Below are 22,842 nucleotides of genomic sequence, written 5' to 3' on the forward strand. Positions count from 1 at the left end.
CTCATTTGCACAGCAGGTCCTGTCAAAGTTTTTCTTGGACTTCATCACAACTTCATAAATTCTTCTACTTTTTCTATTTCCTAAAAATCAGACAGCAAGGGTCTTGGCCTAATTTATAGCCATGGAATAGCTGCATAAGACAGAGAGGACATCCTAGTCTTAGCCACTCATAGAGCAATAAAACTAAGCAGTGTGAGGAGACCATTGCTTATACAGAGCATAGTGAGCTCTCTGCTCTTCATTCTCAACCAAGAGCCTTGATTTCTTTAGCATTGGAAGTGGGGAAGAAAAGAGTGACCGTTTATTTAAGAGCATGAAATGATGATCAGTGACTATTTGACAACCAGTGAGTGATCGGTGAGTTTGTTTGAGAATGTGAAATGACATTCAGGTCCAATGCTGACTGTACTCTTTACCTCCATGTTGCTCTGTAGTATAGCAGAGCAATGACAGCTCATCTGCTCATGCTCACCTTCCTTCAATGTATTTTGGTGATTTTGGCTGCACATACTCTGTTCTGTTAGGTGCACCACAGCTTGAGGTGAAGACCTCCTCCATAGCACTGAGTGCTGCACGATATGGGACAAGCAGAAGGTGATGCTGTCAGGGAAAGAACATCTTACTATTTTTTCAGCATAGCTAGTGCACTCTCAAGGAAACTTTCAGCTGCTCAGTTCATGCTGCATTACCCTTAAGAAGGATTCAGCTGCAACCTGAGTGCAGTTTTAAAAACTGTTCAGACCCCTTTAGGTTTAATTGATAGAGCAAGTCTTTGATGGGAACTTTTTCTGTGCATGTTCTGAGCATCAAATTCTACATTTGACTTTCCAGTAACTCTGTTAAATTTTGTGCAAAGCATGCATATTCTGTCAAGATATACATTTTGTTAAAACAAACAATACAAACAAAAATTAGTAATTTTGTCATGTTACATTATTGCTCTGTGTCCTCTGTGGCTCTCACAAGCACATCAATTTTTCTACTTTATAGCTGAAGGAAATAAAAATAGATCTGGTTTCTCATCAAACTTCCTAAGCATGAATCAGTGCAGGGCCTCCTCCAAAGTCTAGTCAGGATGACATATAAGATCCACGGTGTTTGTCACCTAAGTCTGCAGAGAGACAGAAATAACAGCTTTGGTAGAAAGCCGAGACAGCTACTCACTAGGCAAAACCTGCCAATTTTATCATTTCATTCTTTTCTCACATCTTTTATTCAACCCCCTTCTTTCACTGCATATTGTGATTCCCAAACCTATTAGCTGCTTAGATAGTATATCACCACTTTTTACATTTGTACAACGGATTTTTCTGTAAAAGAAACAATTTTCAGTATTTTCTAATGGATGAGCTCATGAACAAGCTGGACAACAGTTGTCCAAGACATCAGGAAGTACAAACAAGGTCTCTGGAAAGCTTGACTGCTTTGCCATCCACACTACACCTATGACTTGGGACACTACACAACTTATGGAATATTTTCTTGAGGCAACATCCAAGTCACTCAGATTTCAAATACAAAACATTTTGCTTGTATGGGGGTTTCCCTCCTAGCAGACCAGCATTAGGAGATGCATCTGCCATTTATTCGAAGGTTTGGCGTAAGTGTGCTCTGTAACTTGCAACTGAACCAGTGCATGAGCAGTGACATTTCTTCAGGTATAGAAACCACGCTGGCAATCCTCTAAAATACATTTCTAAGATTGGCTCTCTGGAATAGAGACTTATGGAGTGGCAGAGACCAAGGTGTAGCAAGGCATTCACACACCTCTGAGCAGCATCCGCTGGCAGCCGTGCCCTGCCCGCCCTGGCACTTGCAAGGACTCAAGCTGACTGGGGAGGGAGCCCATTCTTCTCCAAATGCCTGTAAAGAAATACTTGGCATTGGATTGAACGTTTGGGGTTTTCTTTTGTTGTTTCTTTTTTTTAATCTGGCAAGGAATAGTTAACCACTGGAAATCTACTGGCATGCTCAGGCATACATGAAGCGTGACGGACAGTTCAGGCACTGAAAAATTCAAAGCGGAAATGAGTCATTTACTAGGAACATTTTTAAGATGGCAGAAATATATATGTACACTATCTGGAATATAGTCAGTAGGTTGATCACTCAGATTTTGCACCATTTTAATGGGAGTTGACCTTTACTATTTCCTTGTTTTTTATTTTGAATCTTTTAATTCGTAGTTTGTGAGGTAAGATATCTTTAGCTGTGTGTTAAAGTTGCTTCTCCATGTCACTGTTTCTCTTGCCATTTACCTCCTCAACACTTCTTGAAAACTTTAGACTACTGCTTTCTGTTCTCCAACTCTTTTTAGCTCTGCTTGTTGGCAGAGCTTTTTAAGAGGCCTACTTAGAACCCTATTAGTGTGTTATTACCAGCTGCTATTAGAGGTGATATGGATTTTACAATCACTCCTCCTTTTCTTTCTTTCTCTCTTTTGATTTTGCCACCTTTTTTTTTTTTTTTTCCATACGTTTTCTCGGGAGCTGGTGTTTGCTTTGGCTAGTTTCTGACAGTTACAGGTATAATCACAGGTAAGCATATTTATTCTAGTATCTTTGATACTGCCAACAGAAATTGTCATGATACATTCACTTCTGATTCTCAGCAATTAAAATGAATTTTTCCCTTCTGTATGAAATTAGTGCTTTATTATCTGCTCCTTTTATCTTCATTATTATCTGCTCTTTTATATACCTCCTAGAGATCTTTAGGAAATGCTACTAACCGACCTCTTACAATCACAGATATCAGGAGAGGGACTGGCTTGCTTGGTGGATGGTTCTCATGGTTCTTCACTCCTGGCCCTCTCACAATGATCCCTTTCCCCAGCTCAGGTAAGGCTCTACTTGTTTATCACTGCCATTTGCAGAGGGACTTGTCATGGTACACTGGCACAAATTTCAGATTACCTAAGGAAGCAAAACTGTTAATTTTGCTGTCTAAATTATTCTGCATGCACAGCTAAGCCATCCATGTAGAAGGGATGAGAAGATGCAAGAAAGGAATAGGGGAGAAAGCTGGAAAAGAGAGCATTTTTGAAGCTATTCCAAAAACTGTCCTTGCTTGAGAATAAGAAACAATTCTTCCACTTGATTCTAGGAGCCACAGTTGTGCTTTTTTGTTATATCTCTGCTTACTATTGCCCTCCCTAGTCTTGTCACTGAAGTCATCCATTATGAAACTGATGCCCTATTTTGTAGTACTTCAGTAAAAGTTTGTAGGCAGTTGTAGAACTGAGTTTGACAATGATCTGCTAAATGTTTGGCAGCCCATACATGATTGTTCTTATTTGGAAGGCAAAATTACTTCAAATGAGTGGGAGCTGTGTCACCTCTCTGAATGTATTACAAAGTTATAGTTTCATATTCAAAGTTTTATTATCAGTTTCTGCTTAGCATTGTTGCTTACGTCAAATATTTCATACCAGATTACCTGAAAAATAAGTAATTGCCTTTCCTGTTACTCCAGTAGCATTTCTATTTCTTCGTCCTCAAAATCACTTCTTCAGCACACTTCACAGCCTCTTCACTGTTTTTGTTTTTTTTTTTCTTCTTTTTTTCATCACACGATCTTCCAAGGAAGCGCTAAAGTTAGGCTACATAAAATAAGTCATTCAATACAGAATAAGTTTCACAGTATCTATAAGAGTATGAATCTGTACCAGTCTGCTAGAGTTTCCCACTGCTTCATATCCTCTTTTAGATAAATTTGCCTTGTTTAGGCTTTTAGGGTTCCAGTCCTGATCCTGAAGAACAAACATAGCCTTAGTCAAATTGGTGAGGTCTCTTTCTTATGGTTATTTATTCATACAGATATTTACAAATTTAGTGTCATTGAAGAGCATTTTGTATTTGATTTTGTATTTATTTTTCAAAAGAGCTACAAAAATGTATGGAATCATGTATTAACAAACAAACAAATGGATAGATAAAACCTCTGGCACTGGAGAATATATTCTGAGGAATAAGAAATTAAAAAAATTAACATCTTTTGGTGGAACTACAAACCAGGCTGCCTAATATTTCTGCTGAAAATCTAATTTAGATTTTGTTTCCCAATTAGTTCCCCAGGTAAAACAAAATTGTGTTTCACATATGCATATACACACTGAGGCTGAAGTATTTAATCCTACTCCAGTAGAAACCTACAAGATTAGTGAATTTTGCATCTGGACATTGTCATGAAAACAGAGCCCAAGTACAGGTAGTTGCTGAAATTGGTACTCTGCGGAGTAAGTCCTCCCTGTTGATATTCCTGTTGGCATAATGCAGCAGTTGAGGTTCCCTCAGCTCATACCCCCTAAGCCCTCAACAATTCTGCTGCAAGATATTACAGAATTGTACATGCCAGGTATTTTAAATCCAATGTACTTTACTATTTGCTGACAAAGCAGCTATTTCACCTCTTGTATGTATGACTGATTCTCTAGTCATAAAAGGTTGGTTAAGTACCAAGTGGTGCCTTTTTTTCAAAGCAACAGAAATTTCGTCAGTCTGAAAATGTTTCTTCACCAGAAACCATGCAGAGACACGTTCTTCAGGTATATATAGATACCTGAAGGTGAGGTGAGGTCAGACAGAAAAATTTATAAACCAGCATACTGTGTCAGAGCAAAGACGACATCTTGACTTGGAGATGCAAGTTTGTTCTTCTGTCTGTGCTTGCTGCTATACACTCAGCTCACCCCATGTCTATATCTGTTCTCAAACCCAGGCTCATTATAATTGAGATCTGATCATTGCCTCTTCCTTGCCAGTCACAACGGTTCTAAGTCTCATCCTTATCCTAGAGGTAGCAGGCCCATTGAATTCAACTGCTGTCTGCTACCAGGCCATATCAACCCTGCCATCTGCTTTATACTAATCTAATCTAATCCTCAAAAACAAAAACAACAAAAACAACAACAACAAAAAAACAACCAACCAACCAAACAAAAAACTCAAAAACCCCAGACCTGCTCTTGCAATTTTTCATACGATTGCTAATCCAAAATCCATGAATATTTCTGCTGCTAGTCAGAGGAGTAAGGAGTTTCTGTTCTGACCTGCCAGCAAAGCTAGTTCTGGATATAACTGAAAATATATGTTACAAAGGAATTAGCTCCCTGGCAAATGGTAGACATATGATAATGGAACTTGAGCAAGGTCGTGGTGGGGAGGTGGAGGCTTTGTCTCTGGAGAACTTCTGAAGGAGTGAAAATTAACTTTAGACAAACTGCTTCTGTAGAAAATTGAGCATTGCTCTTTAGACGCCTGTGAACAGGGAACAAAAATACAATATATTGTTAGAACTTAGTGCAGTGGTTGGGTGTGATCAGCGAGTACCTCTTTCATCTCTACATTTTGAGGAGTTCCTGAGCTCCTTTACAAAAGCAGAAGGATGTCCCTTCCAGTCCATTAAAACTACACCAGTCAAAAGCTATAAAGTCAATTCTGCAACAAGGCCAGAACTCAACCCTGTCCATAGCAATATGACAGCTACTGTGACAAATGTGGTTTTATGACATCAACTCTTCTTTCAGCTTCCATGACACTTTCCTTTCTTCTACTCCCCAGAAGCTTCCATTGTCTCAGCTTGATCCTTGAATGGGCTCCAGTCTCAGTCATCTTTTTTTTCTCTACCTTAGTTCTGTTAATCTCATTAAAAAAAAAAAAATAATTCAAGTGTCATGTCTATGCTGCTTACCTGCTGATTGACTTCTTTGTTCTAGATTTGTCTCCTCGTTTGCCAAGAAAAAATGTTACACAATCTTTCTGACATATCATGCTTTTGCAAGAAACTCAGGAGGCAGCAAGAAAAAGGTGCAATTTCACTGCACTCAGTTCCTGGTTATAAAAGTCTATGTATATTCTCTTTGCATGACCAGGAGCTGTGCATTTGGTCCATCGTGCCATCCCACAGTGTCCATGAATTCAGCCTTGGCACAATTCCAGAATTGGTCCGGTACCTTTAAGAGCTTAAGGAAGTTGAGGAGGGCAGGGAGGCAGCAGACAAGGGTGTTGATTAGATAAAATCAGTGCACCCTACCTGAACTCCAGTCCTGCTGTAAATATATCACAATGCAGCAGCCATTCCTTTCTAAATGAAAGCTCATGTTCAAGCTGTATAGATATGTATGAGATATAACCTTTTTTTCTTTTCATTTTACTGGGGAATAATGCGGCTGAATATATATTTAAGTTTAAATTGTAAAATCTATTCTTTATTTTCCAGTTTGCTATGTTGTAGTTTAACCGATGACACCCAGAATTACAGGGACTAGCTGCCTTCCTGAGACAAATGCAAGCTACAGACTTTCTCTGTCTTGGTGACCTGCATTGAAAATGTTTTATTTAAGGTCTTCTCTCTATTATGCTTCTCTCTATTAATATTTAAGTAATAAGCTCTATTAATATTAATATTGCTGTTTAAATTTTTTTTTTCTCTATTATTAGTATGCTTTGCCCTTCACTAAAAATGTAATTTGTTCAATGATTTCCACAGAAGCTAAGCTTTTTGTAAGGTAGCAAGTTCATTATAAATGGCTATTTGTCCAACATATATATATGTATATATTAAATAATGCAGAAGCAAAACTGGCTGAGGGAGAAGAGCTCTTTTAATACAGCTTTGCATTGTTTATATTCAAGAGCATGAGTATAATTTCTCTTTTTTTCAGCAAGATGCTTGCAGTTATAGATCAAACATTTCTTAGCATGTTCGAACCTAATAACTTGACTGCCTGCCTTATCACTCTAGCACCAGCTCCTTCCTGCTGTACCTCTGTGTTGAACCTTGACCTATAGAGATTAGCTTAGCCTACAGAAAGGGGCAAAGGGTATGTTGGTGTCCCAGCCCTTTTGATCTAATCTTTTCTTCTCAGACTTTCAGGAGCATTACCAGAAAGTTTAGAGTCTGCTAGTGCTTGGGTGGTTTTGTGTGCATTTTATATTTGTTCTTTCCTCCAACAAAACTGTATTAAAATAATCCCTTTTGGAATGTGAAATAGTATTATTGAATTGTATGGTACAAAAAGATAATAATCTATTGAAGTTGTTTGTTAAAGTGATGGCAAAACTGATGGGCATTACTGCATGTTCTGAGTGTATGAAATCAAAAGATGACAGCATGACTTAGGACTTTAAATTGAACATGAAATCAAGTAATAATGCAACAAAACTGTTTGAAAAGAATTGTGCAGATCAATAAAAGATTTTTTTTTTTTTTTTTTTTACTCTGCCTTACATCTAATATTGCCTTCAATTCAGATACCAGATACCTTCTGGCTATAATGGCACACACTTTGATCATCTTTGCAAGTAACGGAAGAAAGGTTTACACTTATGACAGCAGAGGAAGATACTTTGAGATAATGCTTCTGTCCAAAACCACACAAAACTGTAGCAGAATAACCAAAAAGTAAATTAATTATGGAACAACAAAACACTTTTTGGATTCGAATTGTATATAAGAAAGACAAATTAAATTATGCAGTTTGGAATGTCTTTTACATAAACATTGTGGATCCTGTCTATATGCACCTATATCAGTGTGGGCATACTTCTTTGATTTCAAGAGAAATAAAACTGATGGAGCATGAGCAAAATTATATGCAGTTTTCTCACTTCCTTGGAATATCAGACTCAATTTTTTCCAGGTTTTATTCACCAGTAGGTTTACTCCTTTCTTTCATTTGCTGCTAAGCTTACAAGTCTGCAAAAAGTAGGTTTTATTCCTTGAGAGGAACACAGATGCCAGCAGGTTATATGTATATATATATGTATATATATACCATTATACTATCAGTAATGTAGCCTACAACAATACCTACAAAATCCAACCCCACGTATGACGCACTAACCAACAAACTCCTTATTTGGATCATGGCCTCATCTCTGTACAGTTTCCTAAATCACAGAATCATAGAATGGCCTGGGTAGGAAGGGACCTCAAAGATCATCTAATTTCAATCCCCCTGCCATAGGCAGGGATGCCACCCACTATATCAGGTTGTCCAGGGCCTCAAGACCTGGTCTCGAATACCTCCAGGGATGGGGCATCCACAGCCTCTCTGGGCAACCTGTGCCAGTGCCTCACCAGCCTGTTCTAGTGCCTTTACACTTAAGAGGGTAAGCACAAGATGGTCCCAGGCACATTGGTATTGTAATGCTTATTTCTCTCTTCTGGTGATCCTCAAACTGATATATTCTCCTCCTAAACCTGACAGTGCTCTCCTACACTGACATCTGCACACACAGTTTGCCTTTTCACCCACATCTGTTTAATCTCTCTTATCTGATTATTCACCCAGTGCTGTAGGTTTCAACTCTCCATAGGTTTGAAAGCTACAAAGAACCAAACACATAATTTTGGCCACTTGCCCTTTTAAATTCCAGGTTGTGAACTGATTATTTCAGTTTGACCTTGATAAAATCCATGCAGCTGTGAGCCATGGCACCAGCTAATGAAGATGAATACCTCCCAGATGCTCAGGTGGCTTCTCATGTCATAAATAGGTATCATTGTTTATTACATATATAAACCTACATTGCATTTTATCTAACAGTTTAACTCTGTATCAGCAAAACACACATTTCTAGGAGGTGTTTGGGCCTTTTAATATTTGCCAATTAGTTACAATCTGCATGTACCATATTGTACTCTGAATTCAAACATCTGCTCTGTGTTCTGGATGCTCTGGAAATCATGTATTTTTAGTTTCCATTTTCATGTACCTGAGCAAAAGCAATGCCATGGCAGGACTCACATGTTTCCAAGATTTGGGCATTCAGCTTGCTGTCAGGACAAACATACACACACCCTCAATATCTGTGTGTGGGAGCTGAACCTTTCATCGGACACTGACTTTCCTTTAATAAGTCTCCAAATCAGCTGACTTGACAAAGCCAGTGTTAGGTTTCCTCTCCACAAATAAAACATTTACGTTTTACCTGAACTACAGTATTGTATAGCAACTAGATCTGAACCATTGTTATAATAACCCATTATTTCTACAGAGACTATTTGAAGTTTATCGTGTACAGAACACCAGCACAGAGGGCTACATGTGCTTTGTTTTACTGAAGCTTTTATGTTGTTCACTGAACTGTGATCTTTAAAGGAGCTTGACTTCGATAACTTTATGTCCTACCAGATTTTCATCAAAAACAGTGCTAAGCAAGGATTCCATTACAGTTCAAATAGCTGTATTAATGAATTATAATAAATACGAGATGACGTAGCTGTGTCCCACCATCTTTTCCTTCTCTTCTTCAAAGCTCAATCTTCATTTCTTCTTCTCAAGCCCATTTGCATCTCCAAAGCCTTTGATTAGGGAGCTCCAAAAGGTACTTCATTGTCAAACTCCCTCATGTTTGCCCCTGTCACTGGCCAACAGTGTGATAACAACTTGCACTTGCATTTGCAAAATTTAGTATTGTGATTTTTTTGCAAGCTGTGAATTTATTAAATGCAACTGGACCTTTAATGTGCTAAATTTGCCAGAAAGGAGCAGTATGAGATGGATTCTGGACCCACTTTGGTCTTTGAGCAGACTTGTAATGGCCTTTCATTTGTTTGTCTGTAAAGATCTAAAGATATTGGAATTGGTACAGTAACATACCAGGGAGGGGAGACCTCCATAGAACTTTGAAATTCAGGGTTAAGAACAAAAACCATGAACTATTAATGACAGAAAGATGCAAATATTTTTATTTTTTATTTTTTTGGGGGGGAGGAGGGGGTTGTTTAGAGCACAGAAGAAAACTTGCAAAGATCGTAACACTCCTCACAGTGAGTTCTCTGACAAGGATCTGTGGCTTTGTGAAGCTTGCCACTTTTCACAGATGAAAATCTGCTTCTCTGATTCATCATCACATAACAGGCTTCATCCTGTTTATTATTAAAAGTACAGTCCTAAGATATTTTAGGCTGTAGTGCCTAGAAGCTGGCACTGCAGGGTTCAGGCATGACTTTCCACCCTTCCCAGATTCCAAAGGGAGAAGGAAACTGGATGATGGAAAATGAACACTCTAGCGTTTAGCAAAATGGAAATTAGCACATCCAGCCACAACCAACACATTTTCTTTGCCATTCCAGAAGGTAGCTTCACAATTTTGCTCTGAGTATCAGAGCGAACTTCCAACACATCCCCTCCAAGAAGTTTGTCCTCAAGAAACTTCAATAAGCAAAGCACTACTGAAAGAGTATTTTTAAAATGCTTGTCCAGAGACTGCTTTCTAGAATAATTTAATATGGAGACTTGTCAGTGGTCAAATCCTTGTTGTCCAATTCAGCTGCAAATTTCATTATACTATATTGTTGCAATAGAATAAGTTATTGAACGGAACGGAATGGAATGGAACAGAACCGAACGGAACCGAACGGAACGGAACAGAACAGAACCGAACCGAACCGAACCGAACCGAACCGAACCGAATAGAATAGAATAGAATAGAATAGAATAGAATAGAATAGTTCAATTGGAAAGGGCCTTCAAAGATCAGCTAGTCCAACTGCCTGACCACATATGGCTAACCAAAAGTTCAAGCATATGATTGAAGACAATATTCAAAAATGCTTGAACACTGACAGGCATGGGGCATCAACCACCTCTCTAGGAAGACTCTTCCAGTGTTTTACCACCCCCACAGTAAATACATTTTTCCTAATGCCCAGTCTGAACTTCCCCTGGCACAGCTCTGTGCTGTTCCCTCGTTTTCTACCATCAGTTACCAGGGAGCAGAGACTGGCACCCCCCTCTCCACTTCCCCTCCTCAGGAAGTTGCAGAGAGCAATGAGGCTGACTCTCAGCCTTCCCTTCTCCAGACTAGACAACCCAAGTGTCCGCAGCCTCTCCTCTTAAGACATGTCTTCCAGCCCTTGTACCAGCCCTTGTACCTTGAACACTCTTCTGGATGCATTCAAGGACCTGAATGTCCTTTTTATATTGCGGAGCCCAGAACTGCACACGATATTCAAGGTGAGGCCACACAAGTGCTAAATATACCAGGAGAATCACCTCTTTTGACCATCTGGCTGTGATGTGTTTTATGCATACTAAAATGTAGTTTGCCCTCTTGGCTGCCAGGGCACACCGCTGGCTCATGTTAAGCCTGCTGCTGACCAGCACCCCTTTCTGCTGAGCTGCTCCCCAGCCACTTGTCTCCCAGTCTGTATATGTGTCCGGCATTACTCTGTCCCATGTGCAGAACCTGGCATTTCCCTTTGCTGAACTTGATGCCATTGTTGATGGCCCAATGTTCCAATCTATCTAGATCCTTCTGCAAGGCCTCTCATCCCTCTAGAGTCAATAGAACCTCCCAGTTCAGTATCATCAGCAAAATTGCTGAGGATGCACTCCACTCCTGCATCCAGATCACTGATAAAAATGTGGAACAGTACTGGCCCTAGAATTGAGCCCTGGGGAACACTGCTGGTAACTGTCAGCCAGATGTAGCGCCGTTCACTTACAACCCTTTGAGCTCTACTGTCAAGCCAGTTTATCACCTAGCATAGCATGAACCTTTTTATTTCACAGCTGGACAATTTGTCCAGAAGGATGCTGAATTAACCTACCTGCCCATTTCTTGTTCTATCATCCTTTGCACTAAATTGAGTGTACTTTGGAACATTTACTAAACAAAGTCATTTCAAGAGCAAACATTCCAACTTTAGAGAGAACTGAACCAACCAGTGTTAGCCAGGGAAAGGGAGTAGATTTGTGAGTTTGTGATAAAGAGTGAAAAAACAGACCAAGGGTCTGGGTTAAAACATAAGCCCAAAGACAAATGACAAATTCAGCAAAACAAAAATAACTTGTTTGACTACATTTACTGTAAGTGTGGGTCACCTTGCAATCTCTCTATTACTTGGCTAAGCTATGTGGTTTTCTCACTAATGGAATATTAATCTCCTTTAGTTGTAATTAACAGAAACAATCATCGTTTAAATAACAAACATGCAAGATAATTCTCAAAAAGGCTTGCATTTGGCCTAGTAATTATGGCAACAAACTTGCACAGCTCTTCTTAATGGTGGCTGTAAGCTATCTGACAAGGTTTTAAAGAAGATATTAACAGGCAACACATGCCTGCTATTAACCATGCGCACTCCCACAGGTATATCCTGAAGGTCACTTGGAACACCAGCTTTGTTTTCTTAATCCATATCTCAAAGAGCTCACAACTTGTTGGCTGCCGTGGCAGCAGAGCTAGCCGGGGTTATGCTTTGTTCCCTGGTTCCCTGGTGTGCCTCCTGGTGAAAGCAATCAGCGGTGCCCAGCCAAACACGCTGCTGCAGAACAAATATGTAGGCAGACCATTTTCTCACCGCAAGAGACTGGCACAGGCTCTCTGCCTCTTTTTCTTTTCTTTTTTTTTATTTTCTTTCTTTCTTTTTTTTTTTCCTGGTGAGATCATACCAAATTCTCTCTTAGTAATGGTGACATTTTTCTAGTTTAAAATAATCATGCACTAGTCTCTGGGGTTTAATACATACTATTTAAACAGTGCCTTCTTTCTTCCCTTCTGTCCACAATATGTCTGCAGTGACTCCTCATCAAATGGCAGAGTGGTGTAAACACTAATTTTTACACCAAATCTCTAGAACATGACATAGCCTACATTATTCTCAGTGATGCCCCATGAAATTAACTGCTTGGAGGATTACAATATTGCATAAAGGTCATTAAAGTTCAATTCAAATCAGTTCAATCAATACACACGTAATTTCACTGGGACAAGTAGATATCAGCCTACGACTTGAAGTCTTTGAAGAAATTGGCAACCACTCCTACTCTTTGTGTCCAATAAAAATATTTTTTTGCTCAGAACACTAATACTCACCAGTAGCCTTGAAGACTAAATCAAGATTTTATGCCATGCTTCACCTGTGTTCCTGAAGACACATTCTTGAATACTTCCGTCCAGAATGTACTGAACAGCATCTTACCACATTTTATGTATCTTTACTATCTTTATAACAATATGTACATATATATATAAATAATATATATATTTAAATAACAGATAGGTATGAACGATGTTGAAAACCTGCTTTATGTCCTGAGTTAAAAAACCACTGAAAATTTTTGTTATACATATAAAAAAATCAGAAGTTACAGCTCAATGCCAGGTTTCTGCTGCTTAAAAATAAAGATCAATTAAAAGAATCATAGGGAGGAAGTGAGAGAGGAAGGAAGGAAGGAAGGAAGGACGGACAGACGGACAGACGGACTGTTGCAGTGGATCAGAACAGAATAATTTCTGGGTTTAGCCTTCCTATTGGCAACTCATTATAGAGGATTAAAAATATTTCCACAGAAGAAAATTTCATTTAAATACATCCCCACATCAAGCACGATACAGTTTGCATAAATATATTCACTGTGTCATTGGTGATTTATTTAGTAATGGAAAAAAGGAGATAATCTCTTTTGGCACATGCACCTTTTAATCGTGTGATTTTGCAAATATTTGAATCCACCAGCTAGAAGACAGACCATGTGTAATGAGAGAAGATCAGTTCTTGTTCTAAAGTCCATGGTTTAGGCCCATGCGTGGTAAAAATGCGTTAGTGCGGTAAAAGCAGAACAAATAAGATTCCCATAAAAGTTTACACACCCTGTTTTGGTGACAGTGAACTTTGGTAAAGGGTGACAGTAATAACCTGTTTCTTGAGCCAAGTTGTACTTACACATTTACTCATCTGGCTTTTCCCTCTTCCCTCTCAGCAAGTGCTCTGATAAGTGCAATGAAAGGTGTTCAGCAATCTTAAGAATGTTGAGTTACTCTTATCTGACATATAAAGAATGAACACGAGACACTTTCTCAGGTACAACAACAGAAAAGCTGAAACACAGACAAAGATGACAGTAAATTCAGAACATTCATATGATGCTATAAATTTACATGACATTTTTCATTGAGAGATGACACACTGTAGCTTTTCAGGGGATAAGGATCGGCGGGGATGGACAGTAGGACAGTGCAGTTGGATGCTAACAAGAGGAGCAGATGCTGACAAAGATTAGCACCTCTTCTATCAAAGTGCAAAGGACTTCAGGAGTACAGCAATCTCCAGACCATTGCAGACCAGACCGTAATGCTTTTCAAGATCTCCTTGTAGCAGGAAAAGCTATACTTAGATCTGAGAAAAAAAAAAAAAAAGAAAAGAAAAGGAAAAAAAAAAGAAAAAAAAAGAATACAAATATGTCCTATTTTATACTCATTATTTCTAAAACCCAGCCAAAATCCCACAAAACCCCAGACCCATACCAGTATTCAGTTTTGAGAAAACTGAACTTAACCTAGATTTTGTCTAGGTTTAAGGGGCGATGCTGGTGATGTCTGACTCTAGCTAAGTAAAATTTACAAATAGAAATGAGCTCTGACTCAAGTTATAGGGGGAAGTAATTACTATTTCTGTGATATTAGGTTTAGCCACGTCTAAGAAACCAGAAGATTTGCCATTTAATCAAAACGAAGTCGCACATTTTTACAGCTTTAGTTGAAATTATGCCTGGAAACAACTTTTCTCAATTTTGTTCTTAGCGTTCCTTAAATAACTTGTGGTAACAAGGTAAACCCTCATGAATTAAAGGTGCAGTGTTAACACAGAGTGGCACACTAAGAATAATGGTATTATTTTTTGTTACTAGCTTTCTTACTCTATTAGAAGACATCAGATTGTGGTGACTGTATTAGCAAAGCATGATTTGAAGAGAGATATCTTTCTTTTAGCCAGCTGATGTAACTGTGAATAAAATAAAAATAATAAAAATAATAATAACATAACATAACATAACATAAAATATGGATACTCTGGGCAAAATTGCAACCTTCAGTTTAATACAGAATTAAAAAAAAAACCACTGCAGTGAGTTTAACTGGACTATGTTAATGAGTTAGACGATCTAAAGAAAAGATGCTGATGTCTGTAGGGGAATTTAAGAAGGGGGGACCTGGATCAGAGAGAGAGGGGAGAAAGGGAGAGATAAATACTGAAGAGCAGAACTCTAAGAGGTTTGTTGGCAGATAGGGATGGGAAGGCTAAGAGGTACCATAAAAAAATTGCTCTATTCTGTGACTTTAAAGCCTATCAGAATTAAGACTTTTTATTCCTAGATTCATCTGAAGGTTCTTCATGTCTCCCTTCAGGACCAGAAACAGTTCAGAGGTGCTATGTTTTGTGTGTGAAAAATGATTATTCTGCAAGATTTTATATCACAGTATATGTAAAATATTAGTTATATCAACTTTGCCTACCGGACAAGAGACAGGTGAAATCAAATTAAATTCACTGATAAATGCTCTGTTTGTTAAAAAATACCTAACTGAGTGAAAAATCAAAGGCAACCTGGAACTGAATGGTCTTGTGCAGTTATGTGTCTATGCAAATTATTTACTGTGTTCCAACTGGGAGGTTACTTTATAATATCTTAGTGGCATGTCTACATGGTACTCACTGCCAGGTAAACATTGGTGCAAAATTCACGCAAGTACCCAACATGGATGGTTAAAACTAGCCTAGGTACTGTAGCATCAGGCTGAAGTCATAGTTATCTTAACTGTACTTTAAAGGAAAACCTATGAAGCATTTCCTAGCCTAGTGCAGATTTGGGTTGAGTTTTTTCCTTCTTGAAGCAATGTTAATATAGAACCTGATTTCCAAAAGTAGCTTGTGAGGGACGGTCCTAGGTCACCCTGCAGGAAAGCAACAGAACTGAGCACAGAAGTCATCACTTCCAACATCTGGTATGTGGTCCCTGTGCAAGAGGTCACACTTTTTCCCTTCAAACAGTTTGACAAAATAAGATAGGAGCCATATTTAGCTACTGGTTCTTGAGTCATAGGGAAGTCACAGCAGAAGTGTTATGGTGATAACAATTTTACCCTGCAGAAAAGGACGGAGCAGTACCTTTCTCAATAGTTTTGATGCTTTCATTCAGGAAATCCCTACTCTCACATATGAAAATCATCACTCTCTTAAATTCAAAGTCGGTTTCCCAATACAGTGCCGGATATCCTACAGTGAAGATATCCTTTGGAAGCAGGATGAGCCTGGAAGATATGGGGTGAACATTAAATCTGTTTGACTTACCTTGGGTTCACCCATTGCAAAATACTGCAATTCAGAGAGAGTTTCTAATGGGCAATAAAGAAGCAATCAGTACTTGACAGCATAGTATGATTTAACTAACTTACATGTAATAAAGAATATTTTTTCATCTCTAACACTGAGGATTTAAAAAACAATGCTACTTAAAATTAACTTCACAAATTCAATGCTACTTAAAATTAACTTCATTTTTAATCATTTTTTCAAAAAGAACATATTTTAATACAAGACATGCACTTACAAAAAAATAATTAATCTGAAAACATGGTATTCCTGACTTCCTAAAAATAAAAATTGATATTTAGATCCCCCCAGCATGTTTTATTCCAAGAGATCGTTATAGTCTCAACATCTCCACACAGACAATTAGAACTAGGAACAAAATGTACCTTTTCCTCTGAAAAAACATTTCACTAAAATGTTGTCAAATAGATAATAGCGTATCATTATTATTATTTACAGAACATGGATACTTGCTCTGTTATCCCATACTTTAAATTTACTTTTCCAGGTGAGAACACTGGTGGCAAATGAACATCAATAGATTTTCTGTATGGAACCACTGTCATACACCAAATAGAACATTGGCAAGGTGTAAATAATTATACAAACTGTTTAATGAAATGAGAAGAACTGAACATTTTATATGTGTTTTATGAGACTTTTTTGGCTTCTGTTTGTGCAGAAATTGAAGGGAACTTTTCTTGTGAGGAAAAAAAGTCCTGAAATAAAGCTCTGTCTTCAGACCTCAGTATCCTGTGATGGGTCCAATTTGAAAATTAGGTACATAAGACTTTTCCTCAAAAAAAAAAAAAAGTTTGTAAAATATTTTCATTAGTATATTAGCACTTGTTTTCTGTAAGCAATTAAGCAATATATTTTTTTTTTGTTACACCATTTCTGCATTGAGAAATAGCCAAGTAAAGTGGCTGAAAATTGCCATCTAGTGGCTTTGCAATGAGTATCTCAAGCTGGATAATGGCACCATATTGCAGTCTTATGAGCAAAAGTGGTGCTGATATGGTTCTTCTCAGGCCACTACAGAAAAGATTATGAAGTTGGGAGGAGAGAACAGCATTTTCTCCCCTAATTTTTGTGCTGTATCAGACCCACAGGTTTTTATCTGTGGCAGCAATATGAAGTTTTCCACTTAGAGAAATGCACTTCAAAAGCAGTGACCTTTTTCATAGAACATATCATCTAGTAGTACATCATGACTATGGCTTTAACAATCACTAATTCATATAGTTAGCTCTATTTTCTGTGTATATACATACCTCTATATTGGAGTATATATATATATATATATATCATTCACCATGTTGCTGTTTTGGCCTTGGCATTCTGTAAATAATTTCATATGCACTTCCCAGCAGAAGAACTGAATTTAAGTTAGTTGTCAAAGACATCAAAATTATTGCTATAAAACTGGTTTCTACATCTATTTCCTCATTCTTTTTTGTCTAAAACTCCTTATCTCTAATGTCTGTTAGACTTTATTTCTACACAATATCTTGTATGAGACAAAAAAATGAGATTGTATCCCCTTCTTCTTCAGATGAGTTACTCGTGGTATGGCCATGCCAGTTCACTTGGATTGTATCCCTACCTGTATTGGTTTTTTTTGTTTATTTTTTTTGTTTGTTTTGTTTGTTGTTGTTTTTTTCTCTATTCCTGCTACTGTACTGTCACCCGAAATATGAATTTTTATACATATATATATACATGTTCATAAGAACATGTACATAAGAACATATATATATATATGTTCTTACATCCAGTAAGAACTGGCATCTCCTAAAATAGATGTATTGTGTGCAGATTTTGTGAAGGCTGGGTGGCAGCACACTAAACCACTCCAGTTATAATAGTCTTTCCCAGCTGCTTGAAAGCTGGAGAACTTTCCAGTTCCTAAAGATAATAATGAGACGATGGGAGAACAAAAGAAGAAACAGGAGGGAAGTTTCTGGAGAAGTCTGAAGAATCCAAATTAGATATGAAAGTGTTGAAACAGACCTAATTCCACCAAATTTGTATAGTGGTGTTTTGTCTTATTATCTTTTGGCTTATTATCTAGCCACTTTAAACATATATTAAGTCTCAGTTTACAGAGATGTGGTTGACAATTACTTGCTAGCAGGAACATATTTATCATGGGAGATATAGAATCTGAAGAGGACTGACTGTTTGGAACAATGTAATGAGAAATTCTGGCTCTTATATGCAGAGAATTATTAACTATTGCTTAGATCTTGCTCCAACATTTGATTTGATTCAAAATTAAAAATTCAAAAGTGGTAGACTACTTTTCTTACGAGAGCATATGTACCTTGAATGAATTGCAATGTAGCTGAATTTTACCTGCCAAGGTACCTGGGATGGTAACTCCAGAAACAAGTGATAATTCTTTGTGTGCTGGTGTTACTGACATTATTTATTACCTATGGTTTTAGGAAATAGAGGTGGGGAAAGTATTTCAAATGGGAATAGGAAGTAAGAAGTGAAAGGGAAGAAAGAATGAGCAACAGAAATAGAGGAAAATGTAGATAAAAACAAAGAAAAAAAGAAGAGAATAAGTAGGCAATATAGCCTTCCAAAAAGGAGTAAATTTCCAGAGGAAGTGGTGCAGCAGTGTTGCAGGTGAGGACTGGGCAGGTTACGGAGTAGATTCTGGCACCCCTATAGATGAATAGAATTCACCCCTATAGGTGAATAGAGACAATAGAAGTGCTCATGGGAAGCTGACAAGTTCTGAACTTTTTTTGCTGTAAGGATTGAATAAGGCCTAAGGACCTAGCTTTGTGCTCAGGGGATTTGGAAACCCATCTCAACCCGGTCATGCAAAGATGTATATGCCAAATTTTTTTCTTGATTTAAGATTGGCCCTGTCCAAGGGAAGAAAAGGAAGAGAAGACAGTGGGTGAACAAAGACAACTTTGGCAATGACAAGTTGTTTTCTAGGAAACGGAACACTCTCACGGCTTCATCGTGTTCAGTTTTGAGCCCCTCTCTACAAGAAAGACATTGAGGCCCTGGAGTGGCTGAGGGAACTGGAGTTGTTTAGTCTGGAGAAGAGGAGGCTCAGAGGAGACCTTATTGCTCTCTACAGCTACCTGAAAGAATGTTGTGGGGAGCTGGGGGTCAGCCTCTTCTAGTAGCAGGATGAGAGGGAATGGCCTCAAGTTGCACCAGGGGAGGTTCAGGTTGGAAATGAGGAGACATTTCTTAGAAAGAGTGGATAGGCATTGGAATGGGTTGCCCAGGGAGATGTTGGAGTCACTGTCCCTGGGGGTGTTCAAGGAAAGGTTGGATGTGGTACATAGGAACATGGTTTAGTTGGTAATATTGGTAGTAGGGAGATGGTTGGACCAGATGATCTTGGAGGTCTTTTCCAACTTCAACGATTCTATGATAAACCACATAATAAAACTCTAAAGATTTGAATACATTGAGCAAGTGGTTCCAAACTTTTTTTTTTAATTTATCCCACCATAGGTTATTTACATACTTCAAACACTGCATACTTTCTTGAAAATATGTCAAATACAAAAACTAAAATAAGTATGTCCTCCAAATTAGGTCTGCTGTGTGTGTGCATCCCAGCTGTATTCAATCTAGAGTTCACATACTGTAAAAATAAAGCAACTTATACTGTATATGATATGACAAATGCTTCTTGTCATGTTAGAGGGACTTGAGACATCACTGTCAGCCAGTTGAGTTTACTGTTCCCATGGTGGTTGAAGAGAACCTGATCTGCCCCATTTTGCAGTAGCCTAGAAGATGCTCAGTCATTTACTGCCTTGTAGTTGAGTTTCAGCATTCACTCATTGAAGAGGCAGTAACTTCTGTCTGAGAAGACAATAATGCATAAAAGCAATTTGTCAACAGAGGAAAAAAGAAAAAACAAACAAACTTAATACCTCTACATACAGAGTTCAATCTGAAAACAAATTGGACACTTTTTTTTTTTTGCTCAAGGAATGAAAATATGAATGAGTTCAGCTGACAGCTGATTTTTGTGTGCTTTGTGGCATAAGAAAAAAACTTTTTAATTGACAAAAATTTTAGATGTCACTGAGGTTGCAATATAAACTACAAGCATCAATGTAGTGTAAAGCCATCTTTTCCTCTTATTTATCTGTAGGATGTTTGTTACAGCCATAAAACACTTTGCAGCTCTTGACAAATGAACATTCCCCTGTTACCTGACAAGGCAAATTACTTATCTCCACAATTCTTTGAATAAAATTTCCTGATTTGCCGATGGAATAGGAAATAGTCATTACTCTACTGGTGAATATAAGTAATTAAAAAAAAAAAAAGCTATTGTTTTGTCAAAATTAATAAATGGACCACAAATAAAACTGTAAATCAAAAACAGTTGTATTGGTACACTCCTCATATCCATAAAAAATAAAGATATTTGTAAATACAGTTTAGTAGTGTTATTAACCCATTCCATGGTTTGGATTTGAGAGTGAGATTACTGGAGATGCTGAGTGGTAGAGATCTGTGGGGAAGTCCCTTGAAATATGAAGGAAAATGAAACTTTCCAAAAAAAGGTATATATATATATGTTATATATATATTGTATATGTATATAAAACATATAAAATATATCATAATAATACGTAAATATATTATATATTGTATAATATATGTAATATTATGTAATGGTATATATGATATATTATATATTAAAGATATATATTAAAGATATCATGCCATTCCTCACTGGTGAGGGAAGAAGTATTCACTGTTGTTTCCACAGTGCTGCAACGGGTTGTTCTGGAGTCACACAGCTGCTGGTCTGGGAACAACCCTGTCACAGCAGACAGAACAAATAAATGTGTTGCTGTACCTTGGAGAACAGCATACTTAATGTTTGTCTGTCTGCTGAATTCTAGGCCTAGCCTGTGGGCAGTGGATGACACTGCTTGTATAAGCTTAAAATTAATCTATGAAAGGCTAGATATTCCTTTTTTTCAAAGGCAAAAATAACAGAGAAATTTACTCAGAAATTATCCATTCTACCTATCAAATATGCCTACCAACAAAGATATGGATAACATGTCCTACAGCAGTGATGGTTTTGAAAGCTTGGGACAATTATAAATAAGCATTTCTAAAAAAACATTCTTTGGAGATGAACTGAAGAAGCAGCAACCACATTCCCATGGTCAGAAGTACACTGCCCTTTGTCAGGTCTTTCCTCCCGGTACCAAAAAACTTTACAGCTGCTCAAATCCTATAGCCTTTCAGGATTATGGAGATAATGAAGAATACTGTGTTCTTTTGGTTTTGGATACAGAGACATGTCTCTCATCGCTGTGTCTAATATCTTCAATAAATTGAATAAATTAAACTAAAGAAAAAAATAAGAATGAACCCTCCCATCCCCAAACTACTGCTTCCCACACATCCTGTGTGCAGATTCTCACTACATTTCAACAGCTAATGGAATACAAAAAATAAAAAATGGATAAGTCTCCTTAGTGTCATTTCTTTGTATCTGCCAAAAGTCAGGTAGAAATGACTACAGCTGAAAACTAGATACAAAAGTCAAATTTGATCAAAGCTTCTATTGCCTACATCTGGCATTGAAGCAATTCATCTGGTTGACAATCTCCATTCAGTCAAGTCCAAAGACACATTAATATTCCTGCTTTCTGCCTCATGCTGTATTGGGTACACAACTGCAATGGATTTTTTTGCATTATTTTTCCCTCTGTATCCTCCAAGAATCTAGTAAAAAATATGTTCTAAGTGAAAGAGAACCCCAGCGACTGGAAAAAATTTGTGTGAGTTAATAGTGAAGTCTGTAATGCACTCACATATCAATTACTTGTAGCTTTAAGACCTTGTGAAAATATATGAAACATTATAAACTAGGACCAGGCAGCATGAAATTACTATAGAAATGGTCTCATAGAAAATGAGATGTTCTTTCAACAACTCTGATGGAAAAGGAGAGGCAAAACTATCTTCATCATGTTTCTAAAAAGCTGCTGAATAGTTTTGCACCACATGTTCCTCTTTTTTTAGGAAAAAAAAAAAAAAAGAAAAACACCAAAAAGCATATTAACACATAACACATTACCCCAGAGAAATCTGCTTCTTCTTTCCAAAAAATATAAGTTCTGAACTGAAATGTCACATTGAAAATGTCACATTGAAAAGTTACTGAGAACTATTTTAAATATCCCAGTCTGAAAACCAGTGCAGCATTTGTCAATTCCATATGAAATGAAATCTGTGAAAAACATATTTCAGTGGTCACAAAAAAAGCTCCACCCATTTCTCCTAGAGGCAGAAATCCAAGTGGAAAATTTTCAATCATTTACGGTGGTAAGCTGTTTTAACAAGAATGCCACCACTGGCTCTCTTGGGGGCAAGACTGGAAGAGAAACAGGAAACCTTAGGGGTCCACTTTGGATGCTGGCAATTAAAATTGTTGTGTAACAATATGGTGGCATCAAGAACTAGAGGCTAGTTGCCAAAAAAAAAAAAAGTGTCATAGATGCAATGTTGAGTTTCAACTACGGAACTCTGAAAGCAGCAAAACCTAGGGTAGCCTTGAGAGTCAGCAAGAAGAAGGGACAAAAAGCAGAAGATAAAGAGAATGGCAGGGAGCAAATATGAGCAGAAAGAAATACAAATTTCTGAAAGGAACACACAATCCAGTCAAAACTAGCAATGAGATTAGCCCTACCCTTTCCTGTCTACGTCTGCTTC

General features: G+C 37.7%; 1 protein-coding gene across 2 annotated transcripts in view; it reads left to right on the plus strand.

Annotated features, from left to right (window-relative positions):
• Nucleotides 1–2,059: 2,059 nt before the first annotated feature.
• Nucleotides 2,060–22,842, plus strand: part of ATP6V0D2 (ATPase H+ transporting V0 subunit d2) — a 65,398-nt gene continuing 44,615 nt past the window's right edge. Inside the window, exons 1-3 of one of the 2 annotated variants that reach the window (XR_004778608.2) lie at nucleotides 2,060–2,194; nucleotides 2,751–2,840; nucleotides 7,254–7,550. Coding sequence is in view for 1 of the 2 variants with exons in the window: in XM_035546309.2 (XP_035402202.1) it covers nucleotides 2,819–2,840 (22 nt within the window). In the remaining variant the exon portion in view is untranslated. Of the gene's footprint in view, nucleotides 2,195–2,750; nucleotides 2,841–7,253; nucleotides 7,551–22,842 lie in introns of those variants that run through there. The other variant, XM_035546309.2, reaches the window with a different exon arrangement.

This window comes from Cygnus atratus, chromosome 2, assembly GCF_013377495.2.
Source record: "Cygnus atratus isolate AKBS03 ecotype Queensland, Australia chromosome 2, CAtr_DNAZoo_HiC_assembly, whole genome shotgun sequence".
Lineage (NCBI taxonomy): Eukaryota > Metazoa > Chordata > Aves > Anseriformes > Anatidae > Cygnus > Cygnus atratus.